General features: G+C 43.2%; 1 protein-coding gene across 1 annotated transcript; it reads left to right on the top strand.

The window, feature by feature from the left end:
- The first annotated feature begins 227 nt into the window (after positions 1-227).
- LOC113782338 lies at positions 228-1,649 on the top strand. The gene has a single exon (XM_027328230.1). It carries the CDS (start codon positions 228-230, stop codon positions 1,647-1,649), a length of 1,422 nt encoding a protein of 473 aa, XP_027184031.1.
- The last annotated feature ends 9,529 nt before the right edge of the window (positions 1,650-11,178 follow it).

The following is an 11,178-nucleotide window of genomic DNA, read 5'->3' as shown; positions in this document are numbered from 1 at the left end:
TAGTAAGATTGCATCAGGCTAGGTTTGTGGTGATCTGTGAACCTAAGCTAGATGTGTCTAAAATTGTGTCCATTCGTCTAAAATTGTCTTTTAATTGTGTGCTTGTGAATCGATCGAAGGATCTTTGGGTTTTCTATAGTAGTCCCTTTGTGTGTTCGGTTGTGTGCAATTCTGATCAACATATCTCTTTGGCTGTTCAACATCCACTTTTGCCTAGTTCGGTCACAATGTCCTTCGTTCATGTAAAATGCTCTAGGGATGAGCGTAGGGACTTATGGCTAAACCTTTTAGCTGATAAACCTAGCTCGTCTCCCTGGTGCATTGGGGGAGATTTTAATACCATTCTGGCACCCCATGAGAAACGGGGGGGGCGGCCATTTGGTGTAGCTGAAGGGGTAGAGCTTCTGTCTTTTATGGAAGAGGCTGAAGTTTTTGATGTGGGTTTTTCGGGAGCTAGCTTTACATGGTGTAATAATAGGAGAGGCAGGGCTACAGTCTCGAAGCGGCTGGATAGGTTTTTAATTAATGGGGATTGTTTGAACTTGTCCACCTCGATTTCTGTAGTGCATTTGGCGAGGCACCCTTCAGACCATGCACCACTGAAGATTTCGTTTACCTCACGCTTGGATGATAAACCACGGCCTTTCCGCTTCCTGAATGTTTGGACGTCCAAACCACAACTTTTGGAGGTGATTCGTAGTGCTTGGGATCAAGAAGTGAGTGGCTCTCCATTGCGGGTATTGTGCTCTAAATTGTTGGCAGCCAGGAGAGCTATTCAGCACTGGAACAAGCATTGTTTTGGCAATGTGTTTGATGTTGTTCGGGGTGCGGAGGCGACGGTTCAACGGGCAGAGGAGGCCATGGATCACGATGGGTCGGAGGAGGCACAGCTCGAACTCCACAAGGCGCAAGCGGAGTTACGTCATACGCTGTCCGTTGAAGAGCAGTTCTGGAGTCAAAAGGCTCGAGTGAAATGGCTTCGCAGTGGAGATCGTAATACTAGATTCTTCCATGCAGTGGTGAGGCAGCGACGGGTTCAAGGTACGATTCATAGGATAAAGGCAGCCAGTGGGGTGTGGGTGGAGTCGGATGAGGATATAGCGAGTGAGGCAATAGCATATTTTTCTGACCTATTCTCGGGCACGTCAAGACCTGCCTCGGATATGTTGCACCTTATTCCACCGGTGGTCTCAGGTGAGGACAACAGGATCTTAGATGAGGCACCTACTATTGAGGAGGTTCATCGGGTGGTGAAGGCAATGGATGGGGATAGTGCTGCCGGACCGGATGGCTTCACAGGCAAATTCTTTACCTTTGCGTGGGAGGTTATTGCTCAGGACGTCTATGCAGCGGTACTAAGTTTCTTTTGTGGGGCAGAACTGCCTCGTTTCATCACTTCTACCTCGCTTGTGTTGATTCCTAAGGTATCGAGTCCTCAGGATTTCTCTAAATTTAGACCGATTAGCCTATGCAATTTTTTCAACAAGTTATTATCTCGAATTTTGGCTGATCGATTGGCGGGCATCTTGCCAAAGCTTATCTCCCCTCAGCAGACAGGTTTTGTTAAGGGCCGCAATATAACAGAGAATTATTTGCTTGCTCAGGAAGTGGTTTCGGGAATTGGGAAAAAGTTAGGGGTGGAAACGTAGTGTTGAAGCTGGACATGTCTAAAGCTTATGACAGGGTGTCATGGTTGCATATCATTGGAGTCTTACGAAGGTTTGGGTTTGGGGAGCAGTTTATAGATCTGGTGTGGCGGCTATTGTCGAATGTTTGGTTTTCAGTAATAATCAATGGCTCTTCATATGGTTTCTTCAAATCTACGAGAGGGCTCCGCCAGGGGGACCCGTTGTCGCCGGCTTTGTTTATTATAGGGTCTGAGGTTCTGTCGAGGGGTTTAAACAACCTTGCGTTGCAGCCGGGTTTCTTGGGGTTCAGAGTTCCGTACGGGTGCCCCCCGGTAACGCATTTGGCATTTGCGGATGATGTTCTTATATTTGCGAATGGGTCTGTTTCCTCCTTAAAGGACATCATGCAGGTGCTGGAAGGCTATCAAGAATGTTCGGGTCAGCTGATAAATGCTCAGAAAAGTGGGTACTTGGTTCATCCTGCTTTGGCGCCGGCCAGAAGAAGAGTGATTGAGCGCGTCACGGGGTTTGTCGGGCAGGCTTTTCCCATACGCTATTTGGGATTTCCGTTATATTTTGGGAGGTGTAAGTCGTCATACTTTGGGGAGGTGTGTCAGGCAATCTTGCAGAGGATTTTGTCGTGGAAATCAAAGCTATTATCTGCAGGAGGTAAGATCGTTCTAATCAGGCATGTGCTGTCCGCAATCCCAGTCCATTTACTATCGGCCGTTGTGCTCCCTTGCTCGGTGTTCGGCATTCTAGAGAAGGCTTGCTCAAACTTTCTATGGGGTTCATCTCCTGACGAAACAAAGTTTCATTGGATTCGGTGGTCTCAGTTGTGTTTCCCGGTGGAGGAGGGCGGGCTGGGGTTTCGGAGGCTTGAAGATGTCTATACAGCCTTCTCTTGTAAATTATGGTGGACCTTTCGAACAGGGAGGTCGGTATGGGCGGCATTCCTGCGCGCAAAATATTGTAGAGGACTTCACCCCTGTCAAGCACAATTGACGCTGACTGCGTCGCCGGTCTGGCGACGGATGGTGAACGTAAGCCGACAGGTCGAGCTCTCTATGTTATGGCTAGTAAATGATGGGTCTTGCCATTTTTTGTACGACAATTGGTTGGGTAGTGGTGCCTTGTACCTTCGCGCACCAGTCATCCTGCATCTCTCGTTTCTTAGCAGTATCAAAAATGGGGCTTGGGATGTGAGTTTTTTATCTCACCTTTTGCCTAGTGACATTGTGACTTCTATCCTACACCACCCGGTTCCAGCGGGAGGATGTGCGGATGAAGTAATTTGGATGCCCACACAGTCTGGAAAATTCACCTTGGCGTCAGCTTTCCATGACGTCAGGCAGTCCCGTAATACGTCTGTGGTCCTCTCTCGAGTTTGCTACCCTCGACTCCCATTGAAAGTGTCTTTCTTTATGCTCCGCTTGCTGATGGGAAGGGTGCCACTGCCAGATATGCTACGCCGCCTAGGTTTTCACTTGCCATCGAAATGCCCTTGCTGCCCAGGGGCAGTTGAGGAATCTCCTGAGCATGTTTTTGCCGGGGGTCACATAGCTTTGGACATCTGGAACTATTTTGGTGGCTGGTGTGGTGTTAGGAGCTCTGGATCCTCCCTGCGTGCTCGCATAGTTGAATGGTGGTTGCGGTCGCAGCAGTCTGCAACACGGCAATTCATTTGTTTAATCCTTCCCAGTCTCATCTGCTGGCACATTTGGAAAGCCAGGAATAAAGCGGTATTTGAGGGGGTCCCGATGGCCTCCACGAAGATTTGTCAAGCCATATTCTCGGAGATCAAAGTCATTGTAGAGATCCAATTCAAGCTTAAGACTGGGGCGAAAACATTTGGGCAGTTGTATGACTGGGCGCAATTGCACGTATGCATAGTCCAACGTGTTCGCTGGGAGGTGAGGGGGAGTGGGACGCTTACCCTTAATGTTGATGGTTGCGCTAAGAGGAATCCTGGAGTGAGTGGAGGCGGTGGGGTCCTCCGAGATGCAACGGGGTTGCCTCTGTTTGCCTTTTCGGCCTTCTTTGGGGAGATCACTTCCCTACGGGCGGAGGTTCGGGCCCTGCTAACTGGGCTTCAATTGTGTATCCACAGGGGCTATGGTAATCTAAATCTCCAATCGGATTCTTTGGTCGTAGTTGGGATTCTGAAGCGGCGGTTCCAGTGTCCATGGCGGATCCGTCGAGAGGCCAGGCAAATTTGGCAGCTAGTGGATGATTCGGTTCAAATCTCGCATTGTTACAGGGAGGCTAACACTGTGGCGGATGTTTTGTCCAGAATAGGCGTCTCTCATCCTGAACAGCATATTAAGGTCTACGACAATTTCCACGCTCTTCCGGCATTGGCTCGTGGGGGGGTCAGATTAGATAGGTTAGGGGTGCCTTCATTTCGGAGAAGTACGCGTTTGTAAGCAGAACTTGTGATTGGTTTGCTTTCTTGATGAATAAAATCATATTTCCTTAAAAAAAAAAAAAAGAATTTAAAATGGTTGAAATAAACTGTTCGGAGAAAACAGGTGAATAAACATTTAGATAAGCCAGTAATATAAGATAAAATGAGAAAATTTTCGGGTCCTCACCGTAATGGATTCCAAATAAAAGGGAATTTTAAGAAAAATATGAGGGATTTCATAACTCTATAGATTGAAATTAGGGTTTTGAGTAAAATATGAGGGATTTAAGAAAAAAGTAAAACTAGGGTTTTGAGTACAAGTAGTGTTTCGAGTCTTTAGAACAAAACAATGTTTTAAAACAAAAATAAAATAAAGAACCCGCAATATCCTCTTTGAGACTAAAAACAACATTATCCTAAAAGTCGGGGTATCACAATCTCCCCTCCTTAAAAAATTTCGTCCTCGAAATTGCAACCTATAAGCCAAATCTTCTTAATCTTTTCATGAGCTAAGGGTTAGAATACTCTAATACCTCATTAACGAGTTCATCATTGATAATAAAATTCACCTCAAAAGTTTGTCACTCTATGTATTCCAATCCAAGAACCAACCGTGTAATCCTTATCTCAAAGTCTCAATGGTCTTTACGTATTCTTAATGAACGCTGAACGTCTCATAGATCGAATTCCATAAAATCTTAACAACATAATAATTCCGTTGTACTCAGCCTTAATCTATTAGAGCGAATAGAAGGAAACCTCAATACGATGGAAGATAGGAAGGGTACCTTTAATGATTGCCAATGGGACTGTCACCTCTTGATGTCCCGTTGCATAGGTCCTTGTCGGCACTTTCGGTCGATTACTCGTTGGATTGGTTGGCTTAGAAGTGTTTCCTTCTGCCCTTGGCAAATTTCCTTCTTTTGGCAGGTGAGGGCACTGAGCAATCAGGTGCTCAGCACTACCACATCGGTAGCATTTCCGAACTTTCCCTTTCTTCCAACAATTATCTTCCATGTGGTTAGCAGCCCCACAAAATCCACATGTCATTCTAGGTCCTGATGTCGGACCTCCACGTGAGGTACCCCTTTAGGTCTCCCTCCCTGCCTGACCTTTCTCAAACTTTCCTTCATTCGGGGTCCCTATTGATCGTGAACCACCAACTTCTCGACCCATCTTAGATGGTGGCTCGCTCCTTGAGCTCTGTCCCTCAATATAACTACTTGTATCCGGTTGTCTTTTTTTCTTATCATGAAAAGCCTTTACTTGACTCTTAGTACTTTCAATTCTTTGTATCTTTTCAATAGCTTGACTATATGTCTCCAATTAAGCAGCAGCCAGTGCCTCTTGAATCTCTACGTTCAAACCCTGGACAAACAGATGAATTATCTTCCGGTCTGTCAGCACTAACTCTTGAACAAAATGAGAGAGTTTCGTAAACTGCGTCTCGTACTCAGCCACACTCATAGTCCCTTGACGTAGTCGTATGAACTCATCCTCTCGTCTTTCTTGAATAAGTGGTGGTAAGTACTTCTCATTAAACTCACGAGTGAAATTAACCCATGTCCAGTGGGTCTGCTCTCTATCCCATTTGGCTCGGATCACATTCCACCAGGCACGAGCCGCCCCATCAAATTGAAAAACGGCAAAGCTATCTGCCGTTCCTCCGGGTATCCTAACGCAGCGAAAATATCTAATATTCGATCCAACCAACTCTCCGCCATATCAGGGTTAGATCCACCCAAAAATTTTGGTGGTAGAAACTTCTGGAACCGTTCTAAGGCACGATCCTCTCCCTCATGATTTCCGGGATGCTGTACCTGGCTTTGACCCTATTGGTTGACCATTTGTTCTAACAAATCAGCCATTCGCTGTATGGCCGTACTTCTACTTGGGTCTCAGCTTGTCTATTTGCAGTTTCATTGGTTACCCCTTCGGTTCCTTGTCCTCGACCTCTACCCCCACCTTGACCACGGGTCTCCATTTGATTGTTTTATAACTTCTATAATTGGGACAAAATATAGTACTATTTCAATGCGTGGAAAATTATAAAATGCACGAAATGGTTAAAATGCCAAAATGTCATATACTAAACTATATACATCTATATACAATTCACGCCAAAATATACACATATTAGTCCACATAGTAACTAGCATCCAACCAATACAAAACATGTTACTTCACGAGCACATTGGCTCCAAAAGTCAACAAAACAAGTCAAGGTAACGGCCTTAGTCAAAATCCCCTACAGAGCCCATAGAATCTACTGCATCCATCGGCCCTGCGCCGCCAGCCCTAGGTGGCGCCTCTGCAGTCATATCCAAGAGAACCTCACAGTCTAGCATAATACCTCGGGCTCTCTCTTTCATCTGCCCTTTCAAAGCGAAGAGGTGGCGGTGGGTCTCCTCAAGCTAACGACCAAGAGTATATATCCGCTCATCCTCAGCTCGTAACCCCTCCTCAAGGTCACGAGGGCGCACGGCCTGTCTATGGCTCACTCTTCTGGCCTCCTCCAACTGTGCCCTCAGAGTGTCAATCGTCTTACCTAGGCAACGACGCTCGTCATCTATAGCCATAACTATCTCGTCAGGGTATCCATACGTATGTCGACACTCACACGATCGACTCATCTGACTGAAGGAAGAATATAGCCTATAGGGTTCCCCGATCCTCTTCTGATATCTAAGAACTCATCGGCGCACCACCCGATTCACCGGCCGACCTACACTAGCAGCTCGCACTCCGGCACCGCTAGGTCCACCGGTATCGCTAGATCCACCAGCCTCCATACCTACACAATAAACATCACTTAATCAGTTCTCCGGCATTTCATCTTAATTGATACGATTCAACTTAAAGACAATCAAATTCTTATGTGTCATATAACATATTTCCCAACTGCCCAAGTACTCTAACCTAAATGCTTCCTAATTACCCAAGTCCTCTAACCTAGGCGCTCTGATACCACCTGTGACGACCCTACCGTACCCAGAGGCGTACCAAAGGGCTTAGCGGATCGCCTACCTAGCTCGCGCCAGGACTCAATTCCAAAACGATAAATAAATTTCACGCTAAAAGAAAGTTCTATATACACAATTACATCTTCAAAAGTTATATAAACTATTACATCAAACCATACATACCACTAGTACCAGAAAGTAAACCCTAGAAAAGCTGATGACTAAAATCACCACAACAAATATATACATCTTGCTAGTCCACTTATAACAAGTATTAGGACAACATCAGCTATTCTTTAAACCAAAAGTCTATACACCTTCCCGAGAGATCCCCGCGTTGGCCCCTGCTAAGGAAAACAAATGAAATGGGGTAAGTTATATGCTTAGTGAATAATCGGGGTAAAAACATAAAATCACATCCAAATAAACATGTAACCCAAGATATTTCACATCAATAGGAAAAAATGTAACATCACAATGGTAGGATACGGGTGGCTTCAAAGCCAGTTCATTTCCCCGAGCTTGAACGCCTGTTGACACTCCGTCAACCAAAATACTCATGATCCGTAGACTCCACTTACTTTTCTCGTTCACCTTATCAACCCTCGCTGGCCAGTCAACAGCACACAGCAGCTCGAGCGAAACAAAATCACTTAGCTTTCATCAAAACTTTAACAAAGAACGAAATTCCAAGGTTAGCATGGGACTAACTTCGACCAAGCCCCGGCTGGCTTGAATAGTCCGTCTACTCTTGGAACCGAGGTGGAACCAACCCCTGAGATATCCAATCTCTCAATAGATGATATCTCTCAACAAAGTACTCACCCTAACAGCACACAGCACAAGGGGTTCAACTCAAGTCATGTAATCACCCCAACAGCACATAGCAAAAGGGTGATACTCAACACAAAGTATATATTCTCACATATTAAATCAAAAACAAAGGATAGGCTTAGGTCGAGTGAGATAAAGTACACCCTCGCCTAAGTACCCATTTAACATATATAAGTCACCTTGACAATTTATCACGTAAAGAAACCCAATTACTCACTCAAAATAGTTAGCACGCAAATTAAGGCACTTTATACGGGTTCACCGACTCCATCTGGTTCGTCACTACCTGTGACAGAAGATTATACCCAACCATCAGTCAAACAACCATCACAAATGAAAATAAGGACTAAAACGGCCAAAACGGCAAAAACGTCCAAGAAATGCATGTGCGCGTGCGCAGAAATGAAAATGGTATGAAAATGGGTTACACGGTTTTGACCATAACTAGAGATGCAGTTATCGGATAAAGGTGTACTAGGTAGCGTCTCGAAGCTAAGACAAAGGGTTACAACTTTTATGAAGACAACTTAACCCAGTTTTCAATGGATCTAGGTCAAATTTGCAGATTACAGAATCAAAACTCCAAAGGCTGGTTTATATCTCTAGTCAAAATTTGGGTGGCATGCCCCTTGTGTTTACCTATTTTTCAGCCATTTATGGCCTCATTATTTTCCTCAAATCAGCCCCAAAACATACACAAGTAATTTTACCAACATAGCCCGTCATTTAGGCTCCAACATCATCCCATTACAACACAAGTCAAATAAGGCAATCGGAAATCAGTTTTGAAGACAAAACTAGATAGCAGATTTGACGTCCCTTAGCGTTTCAGTCTCAACTGACGCTACACTTATCGGATTTGAGTGCAATTTATACCGTTTCGAAGCTAAGACAGAGAACTACAAGTTAATGAAAACATCAACAACTAGTTCATGCATTTTCAAGGTCAAATCGTGCAATCTCAAAGAAGACAGAAAATTGTCCACAAAACAGGGCATTTGACAGTCAAGGGTATTTTTGTCATTTCATGTGTTACAGTGCTCGGATTGAGCTGTAATTTTACAGGAAGCTATAAATCATCATTTAATACAACTTTCATGTTTTAAGATAATCCCAATTCGGCCTCTACCATGCCCGAATGAAACTGGTCAGAACAGGACAAATTGGTTTCCAAATTCTGGAATTTGAACTTTTCCTCTAGAAATTCATATCTAACAAGTACTCTATCATCAAAACCATCAACTACTAGCTCAATAACATCAATTAAGAGGTAGATAACTATAATAAAAGCTGAAAATGTAAACCCTAGCTCCATATTCCAATAAATCAATCAAAACTAACCGATTAACCGTCGTAAGGCAAGAATATGAGTTTCTATCCAAACTTAAACAAGATTAAGGAAAAGTAAAAGGGATAGGCAGCCATGGAACCTTCCAAAAGCTCCTTATAGGTGTGAAACCAAACACTTTCTTCCCAAACTTTTACCACACACAACTATCTAAGCACTAAAATGAAAGTTTAATCAGTTTGGATTTCTTGATTTCTCACTCAAACAAGCTAAGCTCAAGATGGAAATGGAGTTTTCTTTTTCTTGTTTTCTCCCTCAAAACTCACGGCTGGAATGACTGAAATGAAGATCAATTTAAGTGATTTTTGGTGATAAATATGGAAGAAATTGGTTGGTCAACAACCTTAGGATGATCGCCACTTGTCACTCTAAGATTGGTCAACAATCCTTTCTTCTTGAATTTTTTTCGAACCTTTGGCCAATGAAATCATCTCAAACATGGTTCATTATGAAGAAAAGGTCTAAGAAACATCCAACATACATTTGGTAGGTGATTGACACCAAAAGTTTCAAAATAACAAGTCCCAATTCGAAATAAGCCATTGGCTAGCCAAAAATTAGGGTTTTCTTTCTCTGGTGTAGGTCTGTAATTAGGCCATAACTCACTCAATTCAACTTGGAATTAAGCATGGTTGGTTGGTGGCGTTGGAAACTACATTCATAGGGCTACAATTCATCAGAAGAAATTGTTTTAAAATTCTGTCCATAGCTAACTCAAATTCAAGCAACAAGTCCCAGCAGCTCATTAACTCTCTAGCAGAGTAACAAAACAGGACAGGTAATTTGAAGAACTGGTACAGTTCACTCAAGTTGAATCAGGGATGCACTTTATACCGTTAGGAAACTGGAAGTATCTAGCTTCAAATTCCACAAACGGCGCTCGATTTTGACATCGTAGCAAAGAGTTATGACCGTTTGAATTTTGCTGCCAGAGTAACTCTGGACACGTTTTCCAGCTTTGAAACCATTTCGAAAATTCAACTTTTGGCCAACCAAATCAAGTGATTTTTGGTGGAAACTTTCCACACAACCTATACAACATATCTACATCAAAATCAAGTCAATTTAACCACAAAAAAATTGCACCAAAGGTTTGACAAGAACAGGGCAGATTCGGCCCTTCTTCATGCATCACTTCTTTTGATTTTCTTTTCACTTTTTCCATTTATCTCTACTAGATTAACACTTAACCAACACAAATAACATCCAAACTCATCAAATCAGATCATCAAGTCCATTGTGGGATTTCATAGAGCCCACTCACATGATTTTCAACAATCCAAAACTACCCACATGCAGCTACAAGCTTCTAAGTGTAATCTAACTTACAAAAGCTAAGATTCAAGGGTTGGATGATTAGCTACCTCCTTAGATGATGAACTCAGAAATTTTCGGTCCTTTGAGCTCCAAGAAAACCGTGAGAATGAAGCTTTTCTCCTAGCCCAAGATGATCTCCAAGTTATTTGCAAGGTGTGGTAGGAATTTGAAGTGAAATGAGCAAGAAATGGAGCAAGATGATGAAGAAATTTGGTCTTCTTCTTCCTTGAGGTTGTTTGGCTGCTTTGAGAGAGAAAAAGAGAGAGTGTAGCTGATCAAAAGCTTCTAGAGTAAGCTTGGTAGTTGGGCTTTAATGTGCACAGAAGTCAACTCTCCAATAGTGCGCGTACGCGCGCGTTTCGTGCCCGATTCCTCTCAGGTTTGTTTCACTTGTGCACTAAACCTCTAATGCACTTCTATAACACTATTATTATTCACTCTTAATAGTCTAAAAATAAATTTTCAAAGTCTCTCAATTAATCGCGAGCGCGAAAACGCGTACTTCCGATTTGTGCACGATAGAGTGAAATTTCTAAGAAATGCTCACAACGATAGTATTACTAACTAATACTTGAGTACTTAAACATAAAAATAACTATTTTAGAAATAAAAACATGAATCCTCTCTTGAGTCTAGTATTAATTCCTCAAATCTCCAATTATTTTGTATCAGCGAGTCTTT

Source organism: Coffea eugenioides, chromosome 9 (assembly GCF_003713205.1).
Source record: "Coffea eugenioides isolate CCC68of chromosome 9, Ceug_1.0, whole genome shotgun sequence".
Taxonomy (NCBI): domain Eukaryota; kingdom Viridiplantae; phylum Streptophyta; class Magnoliopsida; order Gentianales; family Rubiaceae; genus Coffea; species Coffea eugenioides.
Note: the sequence above shows the minus strand (reverse complement) of the source record. Positions and strands in the feature narration are given on the sequence as shown.